General features: G+C 41.2%; 1 protein-coding gene across 1 annotated transcript; it reads right to left on the reverse strand.

Moving 5' to 3' along the window:
- Positions 1-19,599, reverse strand: CCDC83 (coiled-coil domain containing 83). The gene is made up of 10 exons (XM_064140364.1): positions 19,516-19,599; positions 16,801-16,885; positions 14,569-14,737; positions 13,769-13,936; positions 9,468-9,559; positions 8,048-8,116; positions 5,518-5,639; positions 4,462-4,547; positions 2,333-2,517; positions 1-257 (listed from the first exon to the last, which is right to left on the reverse strand). The coding sequence occupies exons 1-10, from the start codon at positions 19,596-19,598 to the stop codon at positions 75-77; spliced, it is 1,242 nt and encodes a 413-aa protein (XP_063996434.1). The 5' UTR covers position 19,599; the 3' UTR covers positions 1-74.
- Positions 19,600-21,423: the final 1,824 nt, after the last annotated feature.

A 21,423-nucleotide genomic window follows, 5' to 3' on the forward strand; every position in this document is an offset into this window, starting at 1 on the left:
TTGCAGAACAGAGCAGATATTTAATGAACTAAGAATGTTACATTTCCATGGGAGCAGTCCAGTTCCTCTCTTCTTCACTGAACCTTTTCTTGACATAGGGCCCTTATCATCTGAGCTGTGATGTGCCCATCTGATTTACCAGCAGCATCATCTCTCTGGCCCATGCTTAACATTTCTTCTGGTTCTTTATGAATAGGCATTGTTTTTCCAACCACACACATCAGGTTTGTCTCCAAAGGATCCAGGTTTACGTATCCCTTAAGAAGAAAGAATATTCTTCTGCAATTATGTGAAAAGTGGCCATTCTTAACCAAAACAAATCACAACAAAAAAAAAATCAGTCCAGCAGCTTTCTTTTCAAAAGGAGCTATGAAGATGCTGTCCTGGTGTTGCTGTGTTCAGCAGTGTCAGTGTTAATGGGCTTGGTTTACAAGCCAGCTCATCCTAGGAGACTGCAGCCTACTTTCTTTCCAAACCAAGTTCTGTTCCCAAGTTTAGTGTTTGAGAAGAATTAAGCTAATCCAACAGCTCACGTCTGCCAAGAGAGAGGCCCAAATCCAGCCATGTGCTTCCACCATGTCTCTGCTGGCTTTGGGCTTCTCCAAACCTCTGACTCAATTTGGTTGACTAACCCAACATAAAACTGATTCATGAGGAGGGAAAAAAGGCAATTTTTCTGCTGGGTTAGAGAGTCAATCTGCCAGTGTGCACTACAGGTCCACTTAGGGCAGGAGCAGGGCCATATGGCCAGGGAGGTCAAAGCAGGAACCTTGCAGTGCAAGCTCTTGAACCACCTCTATTTAATAAAGCAGGAAGAAAGTAGAATCCAACCTGAATCAACCAGGTTGGAAGAGACTTCCAAGATCATCCAATCCAACCTATCACCAAACTCTGTCCAATCAACTAGACCATGACACTGAGTGCCTCATTCAGTCTTTTTTTTTAACACCTCCAGGGACAGTGACTCCAACAACTGCAAGGAAATAAACACCTGGACAGTTTTTTGTTAAATCTTCAGATTTTCTGGGTGATGAGTCTTCAGGACAGAGGCACTCAAGGAATCAGAATCACAGAATATTAGATGTTGGTAGGGACCTCATGAGAGCAGGATCCCCTAGGGTAGTCTGCACAGGAATGCATCCAGGCAGGTTTTGAAAGTCTCAAGAGAAGGAGGCTCCACAACCTCTCTGGGCAGCCCATTCCAGTGCTCTGTCACCCTCACTGTAAAGAAGTTCCTCCTTACATTGAGGAGAAACCTTCTATGTTCCAGTTTGTAGCTGCTGCTCCTTGTCCTATTGCTGGTGGCCAGCAAAAAGAGATTGGCCTCATCCATTTGACACCCACCCCTCAGACACTTAAGTTTAGTGTCTGGTCAAGGCAGCAGGATGATTTCTCTGATTACATGTTGCAGGGTATTAATCAAGCTAATGTCATATTTCTAGAAAATAAAAGAGCTGTTGGGTTTTTTTAAGGGTTTTTGGGGGATGTCTTCCTTTGAAATCATTATTGAGCAAGTTTGAATAGAATTTTTGAAAGTAAAGCAACACTACACAGAAGTGTTTGTACATAGCAGGCTTTGCAGTCTGCACCATGTCCAGATCTTTTTTAATTTGCAGGAGAAATTGATGATGTAGTGTGACATTTTCTGAGAGTAATTAGTTCATTTAGAAATGCATTCAAGTTTTCATAACCCAAGAGTGTAGTTTGAAGGGCACCCAGGAAACATCTTTTCACAGCCTATGATGGAGGATCTCCTGAAATAGGTGCCACCACCTCTTTCAAGAACCACACAAACTCTGCCTATTGACACATAACCATTACTATTCCATCCTCTCATCCTCATGTTTGCACTCAGGAACACCTTCATCCTACCATTCCACTGAAGGATAAAAGGACTTGTTAATCCTTTAATGTCACTATGCAACAGAAGCTTTAAAAGGACCAGTATCTAAGCAGACAAGAATATGTGCAATCTTGGGGGGGAAAAAGGATCTGAAACTCAATGTATGCTGACTCCTGGGACACCATTCAATGTGTTTCTTGTGTTTCTTGCTATCAGAAATGCCCTAAGGCATCAAAAACATCCGTGTGAAGCTGGCCTGTATGGCAGAAGCTAAGTGCTCCTCTGGATTAACATCTGGAGGACAGCGAGGGTCTTCACCATCTCAAACAGGACTAGGTGCCTATGATTAAGCATCTGGATTGTACAGCAGGTAAAAGACATGGGAGGTTCCCTGTTGTACCGCCACTGGGAGCAGAAAGCTGGCAGTAGCTCATGCTCTACACTGAAATACTTCGTGCCGGTGAAAAACTCAATTACTTTAACTCATACCTGGAGATCTTTTTCATCTTCATACAACAAGCTGTCACGAGTTGGAAGGAAAGGCTTTTCCTGCAGCTCCTCATCACTGTCTTGAGGCTTCTTATTCTCTATTTTAGATTCAATCTCTAAAAAGGTCTTCTTTTCCTGACAGGGGACCGAGGCATTTCTGAGGCTTTCCTCTCCATCTGCTTTTGCTATTTAAAGAAATGAACAATTCTGTGTATGTAACTGTTAAGCTTTATGAAGATCAGAATTAGTATTCAGTATGGGCACTAGCCTGCAATCTTTAATGTGGGTTGGCCAGTGTGGTGTAATGAACAGCTTGATAAGATTTTTAATTGGCAATCCAAGCCAACTGTTGATATTGCACACTGATTTTTCTGTATTTATTTCTGTTTGCAATTTCTCATCAAGATCAGGGACTGAAATTGATTGGAAGTTAGAAGTAAGGGGTCTGTGGGACAGGCCAGGAGGAAAAATGAGCCTTTATCAGTTCAAGTTAAGTTCTATATAGCCATGAATAGTTAAAAAACATGAAAGGCAGCAAAACCAAGTACAATCTTTCCTGTAACAATTTATGTATCTTTATATGTACTTATATACAAGTACCTGAAACACTTGTAACTCTCTGAAGAGCTCACATCTATAGCTGATCAATTGTCATGGTAATAGACAATTCTAGACACAGACTGCAAAGCTACATTTGCCTGAGACAGTGATTCAAGCCCATCTTATTGGAATAAAACCTGCTCCCCCCAGTAAGGAAGAAGCTCTTCATGATGGTGGTGAGACATTTGAACAGGTTGCCCAGGGAGGCGGTGGAAGCCTCATCCCTGGAGGTCTTTTAAGACCAGGCTAAAAGAAGCTCTGAGCAACCTGATCTAGTGTGAGGCGTCCCAGCCCATGGCACAGGGGGTGGAACTAGGTGATCCTTGAGGTGCCTTCCACAATTCTGTGGTTCTATATTTGCTGTTGCCTGATGGTTCCAGAAAGGTCCAGCTATGTTTGGAAGTGATCAGAACTTCAACAGACTTGTTCATGTATTCATAACTGAATGGCTTCAATTTTTGGAACACAACTCATCAATTTTGTTCTTTTTTTCCTCCTCTTGCCTTTACTCACACAGAGTAAATACATAAGACAAGATGCTAAGCAATCCACACAAACCACCCTGAATGAATAAGCACACTCAGTCCTTCTTGACTAATGAAATAACTATTTTCCTGAGCACTTGTACCAGAATAGATGGAGTTTGAAAAAGAGCAAGCTGAGGGGAGACCTCATGGCTGTCTACAGCTACCTGAAAGGATGTTGTGGAGAGGCTGCTGCTGGTCTCTTCTCACAGGTAAATAGTGATAGAACAAGAGCGAATAGCCTCAAGCTCTGATTGGGTAGATTTAGACTGGACATTATCACAGAAAGAGAGGTCAGGCATTGGAATGGGCTGCCCAGGGAAGTGGTTGAGTCACCAACCCTGCATGTGTTTAAAAGTCATTTGGATGTGGTGCTTGGGGATATGGTTTAGGGTGAAACTTGTAGGGTAGGGATATCAGTTAGACTTGGTGGTCCTGAGGGTCTTTTCCAACGTGAATGTTTCTGTGACTCTGAGATCTGCCCAAAAGTCAGTACTGCTTACCAAGATTTTCAATTCAGCCTGAGCTCCATGAATCTTCATCTGCTGTAGCTAGGGATTTATTTATAGTTTAACTCCAGTGTACCTCTATGAGCTGAATGCAAGATCAGATTCATTTCAAGTGAAAGCCAGAGTTCAAGAGTGTCCTCTCAGGGACAAGATACAATGAAGTTATGATGATATGGACCAGTAAAGAACTGATGAAGATATGAATCACATCTACACAAAGGACGACTGATGCTGTTAATCAAATCCCAGGCTAGCTCTATAAAAATAATTGCATTCAGCAATTTAAACATCAATTCCAAAACTGTATTACAGGTAGATTGTAGTTTGTCCTCTTAATGCCAAGTGTGAGCTATTACTGCTGTGATGGCTGTAATTAAGTGGAAATTAAAATGTTCACCCTGTCAAACAGACAGTTTGATTAAAAAAATAAGAAACAAAAAGTAGGAAAATGTTCATTAACTTATCAGATCTCACAAGGTGCTGGAATGTGCATTACCTGCATATTCTTTACACTCTACTTTCTTCACTTCATCCTTAGGAAATTCATCTTGCAGACCAGTTGCCTGGGTGAGGAACGAATGCCTATAACATTAAGAAGATAAAGTGAAACTCGCATTAGAAGTCTGAACTTCTTCTTTAAGTTGTCCTGTACAATCTGTTGGGGTGAGGGTGAGGACACCCTTTCTGAAAGCCATTTGCTGCTTAACCACAAATGCAGAACAGCAGAATGGTTTAAAAATGCAATGGAGGCAGCCAGGTAGCTTAGCAGCTAATAAGTTCTTCCTTTTTATTCTTACTGCCCAAGTTAAACTATGTCCATGAGACTAAAAGGAAACAAATGTTACAGTCTCCAGTCAGTCCAAGACTCAAACCACAGCTGGCAGCTCTCACTTAAAAGCAGACCAAAGTTTGCACAGAAAAATGGTCACTTCTTAAGACTTGGAACTTTTTTTATGCAGTGTGGCTGGAATCACTGAGCTGGGATTGGAAAATGAAGATGGATCATCCCCATTGTTACACTGTGCTTTTGATACCACTTGTGTTGACATTTTGCAGCTAAATTAATCTTCCTCTAGGGAATAAGTTAAATAATTTCAATATAAAGATACTAATACTACATCCGCCTCAAGGTCTCTTCCTCACTCAGTACCAGATCTTCTGTTTTACTTCAGATTGCAAATTTGTACATTAATCTTCACATCCTTAAACATTTTGCCAACAGTAAAGGAAAAATCTATTATTCAGCACTTGGTCTGAGCAGCTGGGTCTGAGACAATTACAGCAGGAAGAAAATATTTCTAAGCATCATCCAACATTATCCCCATTAAAAGAAAGTGAGTGTCCCTAGGTCTTAAAATTTAGGAGCTTACAATGTCACTGTCATCCTTCAGAGTCACAAACCTCACACATAGTCCAATCCTGCCTTCCATGAACTAAAAAACTACCTTGACTTGGTTGTGGTAGAGCCTCAATGGTTCTAGAGGTAGGAGAAGGGAGCATCTTTTTTTAAAACACATAAATCACTTCTGAGTCTGTAAAGACATCATTTTACCTGGGTACTCTCAGATTCTGAAGTCTGCTGTCAATCAGTTTTGTCACTAAACGGATATTTTCTTCTTCCAGGAGCTGAATAGAGGCTTTCAAATCACTTACTTCCTTTTGGTATATCTTAACCTTTTGACAGTTCAAGAAAAAGGATCCTCTTAACATTCTGGAAAGCATTCATAGTAACTATCTTAAGAGCACACACCTAAAAAGGATGCAGCTGAATTGCCCAAGACTGTGCATTTTGTGGAGAAACATAAAGACACCTTTTCAGGCACAGGGATGGCCTCTCTGTTTCTTTCACATCTTTCTTTAGAACCCTTTACTGGCACAACTCTGTCAGTCACAGCCACACAGTTGGGTGATGCAACCCTGACAGCAGAACCTTCTCAGTAGCCAAGCAGGTCCAGGAGATGTAAACTTTGTTATTTTTTTCATTTTTGCTATCAGATCAGAGCTCTGAAAAAAATTCTTTGCAGAGTTAATTTCAGGTTCCTTCTCAGCAAGTGTTGCTTTTCTAATTCCTGCCCACGCACAAAACCTTCCTTCACAGAACTGGCGAAGCTTTCAGTCTAAGTTGGCCATGACATGGACTACACCCCAAGTTCTAGTTTCTCTTGGACCGGTCATGAAGTTATATTAACCAAAGAATGACAGTTATTCAGATCTCACTATTCCACTTACTTTTCCTGAAGTACAAGTGCTGGGAAGGGCAATGTACTATGGGACAGACATCTTCCCAGAAATCTTAGCCTTGCGCACACAGTTCAAAGCAGTACTTAGTGATCTGAATGCCTCTGTTCTCAGTAAAATAAAGTGAACCCAGCTATAATCATCCAGAACTGCAGCTAAAAAGTATTTCCTATTACTGCCAGGGATTGAAAAAGGTGAAAATAAGAAGACATTAACGAGTAACAGGATGCAGCTTGGCATGATGAAGTGATGCAGCTTTACACTGTCATGGTTTGACACAGTAGCCATGGAAAAATGTGACGGAAGTCTCCAGATCTGTTGAAGTTTGGGGGTAACTAGTTCAGGGCTGTTTTGGCAAGTTCAGTGGCCAAACTGAAGAAATGATAGATTTTTAACAGGAACAAAACTTCAATTTTTGAGTTATCTCCTCAAGAGAATATATCAAAAGAGGCTGTCAGCAACATAGAAACATGAGCCTGAAAGAAAATATTTAATCCATGTAAGAAAAGCAGAGACAATGAATGACTGAATTCAGAGGACCTGGATAAGTTAGTGGTAATAGCTTTGTTTTCCACAATAATCCAAAGCACTAATTCATAACACAGGAAACTAGTAACACAGAAAACTAATTCACATCCTAGGAAAATTCTAGTCGAGAGGAAAGAAACCCAAACCCCTCAACTCTAAAGTGAGGGCCTGTTGATACTACCTGTGTAAATTTCTCTGTGTTCAGTAAAAGAGAGAGATGGGAAGGGAATTCATGCTCATTTGGTGATAAGGATACATAGATTCAAGCTCCTCTTTGCTTTTTACAGATTGAAACACTAATTCTCTTTCCTACTGGCCCCTACCTGATTGCCTCAGAAGTTGTGGTTTGGATAACCTCCCTGGAAAGTTAAAGATGTAGGGCTCAGAGCTCATTAAAAGGAAGAAGGAAAGCTGTATCCCTGCATACTGGCAAGTATCTTAATCCAGTAAGTAAAACAGAGAAATCTCTGCCAGGTTTGTTGATGTGGCACTGAAAAATAGTGAGTTCATTTATTAATTTCCCAAACCCTTTTGCTCAGTTTTAAACTGTGAGGTTGTAAAGCTCTGAAAGGATATTTCCTCCCTCCAGTCTCTTGCTTAGACCTGATGGCAACAAAGAACCTGTATTGATTGGAACAAGCACAACCCAACTTCCACTGTGGAAAAAAATAGTTCCTTAAATTTGGCTCACAAATAAGTTCTCTCTTGACAAGAATAGCTAGCTCTGATTTCCCATCAAAGGACAGTATAAAACCTAATAAGTAACAAATTACAATTATACACAATTTTGATTTTCCTCTCTTCAGTGTACTAATCTCCAGGATATCTATTTAAAGCTCTCAAGCTTTCTCCAGAAATGTTTCCAACATCCATATCCATTTTCTTTCAACACAGCAGCACTAGAACTTTAATGCAAGACAAACCCACACTCATCAAATTCTTACATGGTTGAGCCTTTATTCTACATCATATTTCAGTCTCCACAGATACCAATACTTAATTGTATGGAACGTTGTAGTCCTTCATATAACTATTTGGGCAAGAAAATTACTCCTCCTTTTGTGAAAACAGATGTTCATCTTTACTGTTTAGGCAAGAAAAGGAGCCCTTCTTTTGTGAAAGCAGATGTTCATCTTTACCTTTATTCACCACATACACTGTATGCTACTCAGGCTTATGGATTAATTGCAAGAAAATTGCTCTCCTTTTTCTAAGCAGGTCTTCAGGGGCCCATCACTGAAAAATGGTTATGGCTGAGACCGTGGCATTTCAAACATGAATAGCCAGGGTAAACTATACACAAGTGATCCTCTTACCTCTTCTTTTAGCCATGCATTCTCTTCAATTTCTCTGCAAATGTTTTTGTCTAAGTATCTTACAGCATTCTGAGAAAACACAATTTAAGATAATCTCAGATGAAAGCAGGACTTTTACAGTGCTGCGTACTGTAAAAAGAACCTTCTGCTGTTTAGCAGGAAATAATTAAGAAACATCCACACAACAGGCTGTAACATCCCCTGAGGGATTACAAGGGGATTTAGAGCTCCATGCCAGCTGTTTCTCCCCCATCACCCTGCTCAGGACAGTTCATATGTCAATCAATTTACCAGTATATTATAATTTCCCATATGAAAATAGGATATTTCCTTTTTGCCCAACAAGTTTTGCTGTGTTCCCACTACTGCTCAGATCTTCCTGTTTTCAGGAAACCAAACCTTTAGTTACTAAAAAAAACCCAAGAAAAATCACAGCTGAGGCAGCAGTGATCTATGACAAGTGACTTAAGCACAGACATAGAGGTCTATGCTAATCAGCCAAGGTTACAATTTAATTATTGTCAGTAAGTGGAGAGGAACATCTGGGAGGGAAGATGCCTCTGTAGATCACCATAATCACAGTCCTTTGGATTATGTTCTCATGTGACTGAATTCCAGCACTGAAGTCAGGGAGTTTAAATATCTAATGGGATCAGCCAGTGATCATACTGAAGTATGCTTAGAGTTTTGTGAGGAGTCATCACTAGAAACACTGGGTCAATCATGTCTGCAAATCAGAGCTAGCAGGGATGACTAAAAATATGTATGTATCAAGAACCTTAAACTTTACTGTAGATTGCACTAGTTTGGTATTTTAAAAATGTAATTTACAAGTAGAAGAAAAAGAACATTTTTTTCAAATGGATGCACATTTCATAGAATCATAGAATCAACCAGGTTGGAAGAGACCTCCAAGATCATCCAGTCCAACCTATCCCCCAGCCCTAGCCAGTCAACTAGACCATGGCACTAAGTGCCTCAGCCAGGCATTTTCTGAGCATCTCCAAGGACAGTGACTCCACCACCTCCCTGGGCAGCCCATTCCAATGCCAATCACTCTCTCTGCCAACAGCTTCCTCCTAACATCCAGCAGACAATCTCTTAGTGTGTCACTGGTTTTCAAAATCAATGCAAACACCAAAACCTAAGTCACAGCAGAATGAACACATTCTTGAACAAGTCATTTCAGTGAATGGTGGCCCCAGTTTTCCATAGCTCATTTGTGAAACATCTTCACATACACTCACTGTTGGTCTGATGTAAGGGAAACAAAAAGTACATGTGTGTTTAATAGTAGCCAATGCTATATTTAATAAGATTATTTCCAGTTAATTTTACTCTCCATTTATTAGAATATTTCCAAGTTAAAATAAATCCTAACAATGACAGTTAGTACTTTTAAAAAAGGCAGAAGGAATACCTCAGGAGCCTGTTCCTTGCTTAACTCCACATGCCTCTCAAGCACTCTGTCCTTTTCTTCTTCCACAGCTTCTAAAGCTCTTCTATAATGTTCTTCAAAACAAAGAGACACAAATCAGAAATATTTATTTGACATCAATTTCTCCTGACAACAAATGGATAATTGTTGTTCCTAAGCTGGAACTTGGCTTGGCTGACACACCTGAAGGCTGTGTGGCCATTCAGTGAGACTTGGACAGATTGGAGAGTTGGGCAAAGTGGAACCCAGTGACAGGGGTCAGTGCAGAGTCCTGCACCTGGGAGGGAACAAGAAAATGCACCGGAACAAGAAAATGCACCAGAACAAGACTGGGAGGTGATCTGCTGGAAAGCAGCCCTGTGGAGAAGGACCTAGGAGTCCTGGTGGACAACAAGCTATCCATGGGACAGCAATGTGTCCTTGTGGCCAAGACGGCACCAAGAAGAGTGTCCAGAAGATCGAGGGAGGTTCTCCTTCCCCTCTACTCTGCCCTGGTGAGACCTCACCTGGAATACTGCATCCAGTTCTGGGCTCCCCTCTTCAGGAGGGACAGGGATCTACCCAAAGGAGTCCAACAGAGGGCGACGAAGATAATTAAGGGGCTGGAGCATGTGCCTTTATAGGAGAAGCTGAGGGATCTGGGGCTTTTTGGTCTGGTGAAGAGAAGAATTAGAGGGGATCTAACAAATGTTTACAAATATCCAAGGGCTGGGTGTCAAGAGGGAGTGGACAGGCTCTTCTCAGTTGTGCCCTGTGATACAACAGGGGGTCATGGTTATAAACTACAGCACAAGAAGTTCCACCTCAACATGAGGAAGAATTTCTTTACTGTATGGGTCATGGAGCACTGGAACAGGCTCCCCAGAGATGTTGTGGAGTCTTCTTCTCTGGAGACTTTCAAGACCCATCTAGATGCATTCCTGTGCAACCTGTGCTAGATTCTATGGTCCTGATCTGGCCGGAGGGTTGGACTCGATGATCTATGGCGGTCCTTTCTAACCCCTAACATCCTGTGATCCTGTAGACTTCACAGCCAGCACCACATGCATAGGTGCTCCACAGAAAGGGATTCAAACATTCTTCTCCATATAAATTGTCCTGCTGAACCCAAAGGACAGTAATGCTATCTATAAAACTAAAAACCTGAAGTGCTTTACACATGTCTCTCAATATGTACAACAGCTGAGCATTTCACTGCTAAATGAGCAATTCTCTGCTAAAATATTCATAGTGGTATCTTAATGCTAAATGTTGTCTCTGTCAATAGCAGAGCTGCTGGAGTCGTGAGAGATTTGTTTAGCAATTTTTTTAATCAGTTATTATAAAGAGCCTAATAAATTTTCTGACCTATCTAATCCTATCGGGGGATTCTGAGTTGACAACAGGACAAAAAGGTAGAATGTGGCAATTGCCTCAGTGATTTGCTTCCAACATTACTTCTGGCCATTATTCTGAAAGTGTGTCTTCCATCAAACAGAATTTGTTTGGCTTCAGATTCTAGCCACTTGCTATGTAATTATTTCATCCTTCCCTCCTGTTGTTTTTGTGCTACCCTAAACAGCCTGTTGCTGTCTGGTACTTTCTCCTTTCTAAAGGAATGAAGGAGACTGCAGTAATTTTCTTCAAAGGAAGGCATTTCACACTTATTCTGGAGGCTTGAAATTCAGCCTAGCTCTGCACTTATGTTGGATGTAGCCTACTGCTGATCTGGCTCTCAATGAGTATGTGGTCATGGCCTCACCGACAAAGGCAGTCAAATATGAAAGCTGCATTAGCTGTGCATTAGTTTTTAATTTAACACTGTGGAAGTTGGCTTGCCTTAATCAATCCACCACCTAGACTTGGCAGAATGAAATGGAATGGAATTACTTACACAGTATAATTAATTAATCTCTTCATTCTTTCTGACAGCCACACAACCAGAGAGAATGAAGAAAAAGGAGAACTGTTCAGGCATATCTGCTGCTTCTAGGGAGGCTGTTTTCCCTAACTCTCTCACTGCAACAGTTTTCTCTACACCTCAGGTAAGACATATGGATCTCTTTTGCTTCCTCTCTCTTCCAGCAATTTTGTTTAAAATGTCATCTCCAGACCACGAGAACTGCACAGGTGTCAAGCCCTTCAGTGGTACCTACAGAGGCAGAAGTCTCTTTACCTGTGGTTATTCCCTAATATCTGAGGAGTGAACAAAGCCAGTTTGCTCCTGCATCACTCTGGAACGTTGTTAAGTTTCAATTTTTCTCAGTATGTTGAAAGACTCCACTCCCCAGCCACTTTCTAAGTTTGATTTTCAGAAGGTGATTAAAGTAGAATGTTAGCATTCAGTACTAGCAGCATTATTTGCAGTATATTAATTAGGCAACTGATATATGCACCTCTGTAACAGTCTTTCTATAAATACACTGCCATCCAACCACACATTTTTGACTCTGCACCCTGTGACATGAAGGAGGTCAGGCTGAATGTTCCTACTGGCTCATTCTGGCATTCTATGTAAAAGCCCATTCTTGTTTTCATTTCCTATTTCAGCAGCTGTATAGCAAAGTTCAAAACTGATTAAGAATGTGGAAAACACACGGTGAAAAACATCAGCCTCTCCTGAATGCAGAGATGGGTATCTGACAAGCTGCCTATCAATGCAGAAAACAGTGCAGACCTTAATTGTGATAAAATATGTATTGAGGGACAAAAAGATAGCTAAGCTGGCTCTTATCCACAGTAGTTGATGCCTGGTAATGGTTGGCACAGAATATACAGAGACCCTTCGAGCAGTGTCACTGCCTGTTACTACCAGCTGCTTGGCTGCAGTCATGCATACTGAGAGGGACATCAAGAAAGAAAACCAAGACATCCCTCTCCCATTAGAAATATGGGTTATGCACCAGCAAAAATAGTTAGATTATTTTAAAATAATGCAGTAGTAAAGATGTCATTGTAAAGCACTCAGTACCAGAATACATAAGCTCTCAAATTTTAATTCCCCTGTAGTGTCACTATAAACACTTTCCAATGTTTGCATATGGCTGTACTCGCAATTTTGCAGTGCCTCATACACCACACTATGCAACTAGGTAGCAAAGTTCAGAACACTGGTTAAACAGCTCCCCCTAATTCTGCATTTAAATCTGTATGCTCAGCTGAAAAGACTGTTACTGTTCCAAGAATGAGCTCATGCTGCTTTCCTGTCAAAGGAGTTTGCAACATGTAATGTGCTTATAGCATGATGAGAAACAAGAGTGGAGTCAACATTTTCAGCCACAACTGCTAGTGGAGTGTGATGTGTAGGTGACCTAAATAGATGTAGACTTGTTTTTAGAAAACTGCTGTTAAAAAAATATTGGAAGACAAGCTCATCTGTTTCTTTAAATGCTTATATATTCTGTAACTTTATCAGTTCCACATAGACAGAGCAAAAAAGACTTCCTCCAGCAGTATGAAGCCCAGCTTGGGTGTATTTTCTTGGAACGTTTGACAGAAATGACTACAACTTCACCTCAAATTGACTTCATAATGTAATTAATTCCTGCAAGCAATACATGCACAAAGAGCCTGTAAGACTTGAATTACAACCCCAAGCAGTGCTACAGGCTAGGAACAGAGTGGCTGGAGAGCAGCCAGGCAGAAAGGGACCTTGGGGTACTGGTAGATTGCAGCTGAACATGAGCCAGCAGTGTGCCCAGGTGGGCAAGAGAGCCAATGGCATCCTGGCCTCGATCAGGAACAGTGTGGCCAGTAGGACAAGGGAGGTTATTCCTTCCCTGTACTCAACATTGGTCAGGCCACACCTTGAGTCCTGTGTACAGTTCTGGGCTCCTCAATTCAAGAGAGATGCTGAGATACTGGAGGCCTGGAACACAGCCCTGTGAGGAGAGGCTGAGGGAGCTGGGGGTGATTAGCCTGGAGAAGAGGAGGCTCAGGGGTGACGTCATTACTGTCTACAACTACCTGAAGGGAGGCTGTAGCCAGCTGGGAGTCAGCCTCCTCTCCCAGGCAACCAGCAACAAAAGAAGGGGACACAGTCTCAAGTTGTGCTGGGGGAGGTATAGGCTGGATGTTAGGAGGAAGTTGTTGCCAGAGAGAGAGATTGGCATTGCAATGAGCTGCCCAGGGAGGTGGTGGAGTCGATATCTCTGGAGGTGTTCAAGAAAAGCCTGGCTGAGGCCTTAGTGCCATGGTCTAGCTGACTGGACAGGGCTGGGTGATAGGTTGGACTGGATGATCTTGGAGGTCTCTTCCAACCTGGTTGATTCTTTGATTCTATGATACACCAGTTATAAACTGACCTTTAGCTCTGTTAAGGTGATCTTTCACTTCTTTAATGTCTTTTCCCAGATTTATAATCCTCATGGCCTGTACTTTTCTTTCCACATTTTTGTACTCCAACCAGTAATCTCTTTCTTTCTGCTTTGCTAAAAGTCTTTGTTCAGTTTCTTCAATTTGGGAGTGCAGATCTATTAAAATAAGAACAATTTAATTATCGATTTCTTGAACTGATACTTCGTAATCATTACAACTTCATCAAATGTTTTAATAAAGGAACTTTCATTAGGATTGGACAACAAAGGATGATTCTTCTATATTACATTACAACATGATAGCCTTGCATAGTGTTGGGGGTCACCATTGCTGCTGAACACAGCTTGACCCTACTCTGCCAAGGAAAGACAACAGTTCCCACTGAAATGTTGTAACCAAAGACACAAGTATCCCCACAGAACATCACAGGGATGGCAGCCAAAACTTCCAACAATCAAAACTGGTCATTTTTGCTGCCATCAATATGTTTTCTTTACAAATCCTCCAGTAGAATTACTACACAGGGCTTTCATAAGTTTCAATCTTACAGGAAAAAAAATCAAGCCTCTGTACTGGTAGAGCAATATATATCACACAGAAGAAACAGTTACTTATGTATAAGCCCTCCAAAATCGCACACCACGTTGAGAGAGCTTAATTTTAGGAAGGAAAAGCCTTATGCTTTTCATGCAACAAGGAAATTTGGTCTCTATTTAAAATACTAAAAAGAAGTAGTCAATCCTGGCTGCATCAGCTACAATCCCCACTTCCCTAACTCACAACATACCTTTCAGAAGTTGCTCTTTGTCCTTAACATACTGACATTTTGTTTTCAGTGACTCTTCTACATCATCGCTAGTTACAACCTCCTTTTCATCTTGTTCTCTCTCCTCATCTTCCAGCTGTCTTAGTATCCTCTTGATCTGTGTCTCACGTTCTTTCTTCAGAAGGTCATTCTATGAAAGAACAACAGAAGACAAGGAATGTATTAAAACAGTTTCAAATCACTTTTCAAAGTAACAAGTGATGATAAAAAGTAAAGCCTGCCCTAGTGCCAGGATGCACTGCAAAAATACTCAGCAGAACACCTAGTCTTCATATTTGGAAAGGATGGAGCTGAAGAGAGGGTTTGCAAGTCTCAGAAGACCATTAGAAGGAAATGAGAGACAAACAACTGCAGCACTTGGTGCAATACATCAGTAGCCTTCCATTGCCTGAAAAGAAAGTTCCTTGTGGATCAATTTAATAACAGTACTTTTTTGGTAGGAGTTATTTACATCACATCAACATCCTTCCTAGGAACATAGCACCTGCATATAGAAATGTCATCAGACAGTCAGGTCATTTGCATATAACTACAGTAGAGAGTGTTGTCAGAGCTGGGATAGTTCTATCTACCATGATCTGAAATTACTGATTGTGTATGTTTGCTCCCAAAGGGGACCACAAAGGTGCAAATAACCACACCAGCCAAACAGTAACAGTAACTACACAGTAGAGACTTTCAAGCATTCCTGACCTCCAGAAAGACAAAACTCTAAGCCACTCAGAAATGTAAACAGAAAACAAAGGTATGAACTCCAAAAACTGTCAAAACATGGGTAAATTAAGGAAGTAGCACTTCAAGTATGCCCTGAAGTATCCTGCGGTCTAAAATATGAAGGACTCTTTGAGAGAATATGAAATAGCAGCAAACTGGGGGAACAACCGTAAGAGACTTCATATGTCTGCAAAGAGTCAAATGTCACTTCCACTGATAGGTAAGGTCACAAATGAAACACCATGCAGGCTTCAAGACTGAAAGGGACACCAAGGAAAGCTAAACAGATGCTTAGAAAAGCAGAGGAGCACCAGGTATGGGAAGGACATTGTTTATTTCAATGTTTTGCTGCTACAGGAAGTGCAGGGTGCAGCACTGTTTTACCACGATCCAGTTTCAGGATTGAGTGATTTGAACCAATTTTATTAGGTGTCTGTACATATATCCACTTCCACAGTTCACTCTGTCATCACCAGGTGCCATATTACAATTCTTTATATACAGCTCTTTAAAGTATCTCTCAAGTGCAGTAGTTGTAAAACCTTGTTCTGAAAATTACCCAACACAACTCTTAAACCCTAAGAAAGTGAGTCTTAATCAAGCAGTGCTAAAAGTTGCACCTAGATAGTTATGTGATGCTCTGTCTTCTTTGTTCAATTTTCACTGCAACTAAGCAGTGTTCCCCAAGGATCAGTGCTGGGCCCAGTGCTGTTCAACATCTTTATTGATGTTGGAGGTTGTAGTCAGGTGGGGGTTGGTCTTTTCTCCCAGACAACCAGCAATAGAACAAGGCGACACAGTCTCAAGTTGTGCCAGCGGAAGTATAGGCTGGATGTTAGGAGGAAGTTGTTGGCAGAGAGAGTGATTGGCATTGGAATGGGCTGCCCAGGGAGGTGGTGGAGTCACCATCCCTGGAGGTGTTGAAGAAAAGTCTGGCTGAGGCACTTAGTGCCATGGTCTAGTTGATTGGCTAGGTCTGGGTGCTAGGTTGGACTGGATGATCTTGGAGGTCTCTTCCAACCTCATTGATTCTATGATTCTATGACAGTTTAAAAGGAATGTGTTGCAGTAGTTACCTACTGGAAGGGAGCTTACTGTCCTGTTTGTTGCTGAGTAAGATTAAATTTGTTATTGATTTGTTATTGATTAAATACTTGGCTACTGAGGATCCCTTGTGCATTGGAAAACACCTTCACTGAACTCTCTCTGCCTTACTGCTGACTCCTATTCTGCAATGTTCTGCTTCTGCAGCTCCTTTTCTTGCATGGTTAGAACAATTATGCTTTGTGTCACATTTAATTCAGGTAACACCAACTTTTAGTATGTATAGACTCACTAACTGTAGTTTCATTGTCTGTAAGTAATTCACAGGAATGACTAGTTCCAGTGAACCTAGTATGAGGACTAAAAGAATAAAATTAATTCTGTGGGTTGGAATACCACATATCAAATGTGGGAGAAGGATGCATGGTCACTCACTCTTTCACGATATTCTTTGTTCTTTTTTTCCACATGTTTCAGAGAAAACAAAAGCTCATCAATTGCTGCTTCTTTTGTCTCAACTCTGCGGAGAAAGAGTAAAGAAAGAGATATTCTTACAAGAACAAAAGATAGAGGAATGCTATTTAAACTAGGCACAAATACTACTGAAATGATTCTCTTTACATCATATTGCTTGGCTCATTTGAATAGATATAGAATCATAGACTCAACCAGGTTGGAGGTGACCTCCAAGATCATCCAGTACAACCTAGCACCCAGCCCCATCCAATCAACCAGACCATGGCACTAAGTGCCTCATCCAGTCTTTTCTTGAGGCATTTTCTGAGCATCTCCAAGGACGGTGACTCCACCACCTCCCTGGGCAGCCCATTCCAATGCCAATCACTCTCTCTGGCAACAACTTCCTCCTAACATCCAGCCTAGACCTTCCCTGCCACAACTTGAGACTGTGTCTCCTTGTTCTGTTGCTGGTTGCCTGCGAGAGGCCAAACCCCACCTGGCTATAGCCTCCCTTCAGGTACTTGTAGACAGCAATGAGATCACCCCTGAGCCTCCTCTTCTCCAGGCTGCACAACCCCAGCTCCCTCAGCCTCTCCTCACAGGGCTGTGTTCCAGGCCCCTCGCTAGCTTTATTACCCTGCTCTGGACATGCTCCAGTATCTCAGCATCTCTCCTGAATTGAGGAGCCCAGAACTGGACACAGTTTCTGCTGCTTTAAGATTTTCCATGAAGTGGTAGTCTATCTGTCACTTTGTTAATGTCAAAAATGTATGAGTAAAATTTGCTATTTTGCCTGATACATATTGGAATTCTCCTCTTTAGATTACTTTTCTATGGTATTTGTCAGATTAAAGCTACAAAGCAGCTTGACTGATATTTCCTGATATTATTCTCTGTATATTAGGTTTCAGAGAGATAATTTAATAATCTAGAAACAACACTTCCCTCCATGCTGCTTTGTTCAATCAAGTTATGGATCACAGAGGTGAAAAGTGAGAGGGAGGAGTGAAAGAGAGGAGAGAGGGGAAAAGACAAAGAGAGAAGCAGTATTTTTCCCCCCTTTTCTTCTCCTGTTGCTGTAGAAACTAAACATCCTGTGTTAATAGAGCACCCATTTCAGTGGAAGGCTCTTCAGGCAAATGAGTTTGCTTGGCTGTTTGAATATGCATACAAATATTTTCATCAGAAAGCATTGTTGGTTTTGTCTTAGGCAACTAATTCAGTTCAGTTGTTTCTTAGCAAAATAGATGGGTTGGTTTGTTGACTTTTTAGATGGCATTTATTTGTGATGAAATTCAGCTAAATCCAGCTTGCTTTGCTCTGTTCTTTGTAAAATGAAATAGGAAATCCCACTCAACTCCTGTAAAGTCTTATAGATGTCTCCAAACTATATATGGTTGCTCTTCAGTTTTTACACCAAGGTGGTGGTACTCCTTGCTCCCTAAATACTGGTTCAATATTGGACACTGCTGGGATTTTTCCCTTTTAAGCTCTTTTTTATCAAGAGATGTGTGGTGCAGCTGACATGCTGGAGGGAAGGGATGCCATCCAGAGAGACCTGGACAGGATAGAAAGGTGGGCCCATGTCAACCCCACGAGGTTCAACAAGACCAAGTGCAGGGTCCTGCATCTGGGACAAGGAAATTCCAGCCCTCAATATAGGCCATGCACTGGCTTGCTTGACAGCAGCCCTGAAGAGGTTGCTGGTGGATGAGAAGTTCAACACAAGCCAGCAGTGTGCACTTGCAGCCCAGAAAGCCAACCGTATCCTGGGCTGCATAAAGAGAAGTGTGACCAGTAGGTTGAGGGAGGTGATTCTCTCCCTCTACCCTACTCTTTTGAGACCCCACCTGGAATACTGTATCTGGTTCTGGAGCCCCCACTATAAGAAGGCTATGTACATGCTGGAACGTGTCTAGAGAAGGGCCACAAGGATGATCAGAGAGCTAGAGCAACTCTCCTACGAAGCCTGAGAGAGTTTGGGCTGTTCAGTATGGAGAAGAGGCTTCAAGGAGACCTTATTGTGGCTTGTATTCCTGTATTTGAAGGGGGCCTACAAGAAAGCTGGTGAATGACTTTTTAGGATGTCAGGTAGTGACAGAATTAGTGGGGATGGATCCAAACTAGAGGATTTAGACATTAGGAAGACATACTTCACCAGGAAGGTAGTGAGATACTGGAACAGGTTGCCCAAAGAGGTGGTAGAAGTCCCATCCTTGGGATTTTTTAAGGCTAAGATGGATGGGCCTCAGGGCAACCTGATCTAGTAGAAAATGTATGGAATTAGGTGATCCTTGAGGTCCATTCCATCCCTGCCAATTCTGTGATTCTGTTAAAGTCACCAATTTTATTTTTTCTCCTTTTAATCATCCCCTCAAAAGACTGGAGATCAAATAAATCTAACTATTTTGTAGCTACTTCAGATATTGCCTATTTGGCGTTTATTTTTCTTTGATTTTAAGAGACCTTGAAGTCATCCCTCCATTATTACCAAAATAAACCAATTTCCTTTGTGCTTCACTCTCGGAGGCATCAAGAGAGCAAACTGTAGGTCTTAAGGGTCTGACTAGTAACTACATACCTCTGAAAACACCAAGGAACCCTAAAAAATTACAATCAAGTGTGATCTTGCAACTTCAGAGTATGCCAGAGTATTCTGTACAAGTGAAAAGTTTGATATATTAAACCTACTGAAATTCCAGTAAGACTTCTGGAAAAGCTGATTCAGGTTCTGTAAGTTGCTCTTCTGATTTCTCTTCTTTATTTCCTTCCATCCTTTTTTTTTTTTTTTACTGTACTTGTGCTAGAAGTTCAGATCTAAAGAGAGGAAATGGCAAGGGAAAAAAAAAGAAAAACAAACAAAAGAAGAATCATTTACAGAATGTCCTATATTCACCAGCCTTTGTCACTTGTGACAAGTTCCCAACGGTTCTGAAATAAACAAAACAAGACAACAGTAATCCTGCTCAGGATAGCACTCAGTTCTCTGGTTTTGGGACATCCTGAAGTGTTCTCTTGAATAAAGATATGTGGCCTTTATCACCAGTTACTTACTGCATCTCTTGCTGCAGGCTGTGTCTTCCATTCCTGCAAACGAAATAAGCAGTTGTTTCTTTTCCAGTCCTTTGTTTCTTTTTCAGGCTTGTTTTATCGAGTCCACTTGTTAATATGCATCTCTTTCCCTCTCCTTCTGTTCTCCTAGCATGACGAATATTTCCCTTTCACTGAAAGACTGATATCAGTTTTCATTGTTGGAGCTGGAACAAAACCACTCTCTGAAGGGATATGCATGTCAGCAGTATTCTCCCTAGGCATGTTGTCACAGCTACCAACCTCAGAATTCGAATGACAATGAATAGTTCTGTAGTGGCAGCATATATTATATACAAATTTCAAGTCACAAGAAAATGGCACTTAGGAAGATTTCTCACTTCTAGTGGTTGCATAATGAAATGCCATAAGCAGATTACTGGCATCTACAACTTACTAGCATATCCATCAGAGCCTGGGACCCAAGATGGGCTAAGACCTCAGTATAACAAACTTGTAGAATGAATACTTCCCCCCCTTTTTCTTACAAAAGGAGAGACAAAAAGTAAGGTTTATGTTTCTCTTTGGTTTACAGAATCCATCTTACTTGTGCCTGGATAGAATTTAAAGAACCACAGATGCCATCTTTCTAATCCCAGTCAGCTAGCAGAAGGAAGCCTAGTGTAGGGGGAGAGATTAAAATAAAACTATTTGATTGGGCAAAAGAGAACACACCTCTGATTTCACATTTAACCATCCCAGTAATCCAGTATATGAAGTATACAGTTTTTTTTTTTTTGTTGTTGTTGTTTGGTATAGTAAAAGGTCACCACTGCAAAGCAACACAAGCAAATGCAACACACTTAAGTGTACTCAGGAGTATCATAATTGGGACATGGTTTAATGGTCATAGTGGTGTTAGGTTGATGGTTGGACTTAGTGATCTTAAAGGTCTTTTCCAACTAAAATGATTCTATGATTAGCTCAAATGACACAGCGGGGTTTAATACTGAATGAGTATAAACATTCTGTAAAGCTTGTTCTCCTATTAAGCTACTTTTCTGAAGTTCTGAATTCTAACAATTACCATTCTAAAAGCTAAATTGGGTAACAACTTCTTGTGACTTAGTAAGAAAAGTATTCAGCCTGCTGTATTTAAATGGGCACAAGGGAACAGAATAAAAATATCAATAGAAAACCACACAGCCAAATCAATGCGAAACCAAGAGAATGAAGTTAAACCAACTATTGACAGATGCACTCCAATCCATACGCTGGCGCATGGCTTCTTGCTGCACTCACCATACCCTGAAGCAAGGCAATGTCAGCTCTCTGTGCAGAAAAAGACTACCATAGATGAGTAGCTAACACCTGCTGATGAAACAAGCAAGGGTGCTGAAGGCAGCCAGTGCAGAAAGACATGTAAAAGGTATTCTCACTGTATGGCAGCTCTACAAAGTAAGCTAGAGGAAGAGTAAGCATACACTGGACTCTGTTCCCATACAGCTCCCTAGACCTTGGAATGCATTTCTTACAATGTTTGATTCAAAATAATTTTCCTCCCACTGT

The sequence above is a fragment of the Pogoniulus pusillus genome, chromosome 3 (genome assembly GCF_015220805.1).
Source record: "Pogoniulus pusillus isolate bPogPus1 chromosome 3, bPogPus1.pri, whole genome shotgun sequence".
Taxonomy (NCBI): Eukaryota; Metazoa; Chordata; class Aves; order Piciformes; family Lybiidae; genus Pogoniulus; species Pogoniulus pusillus.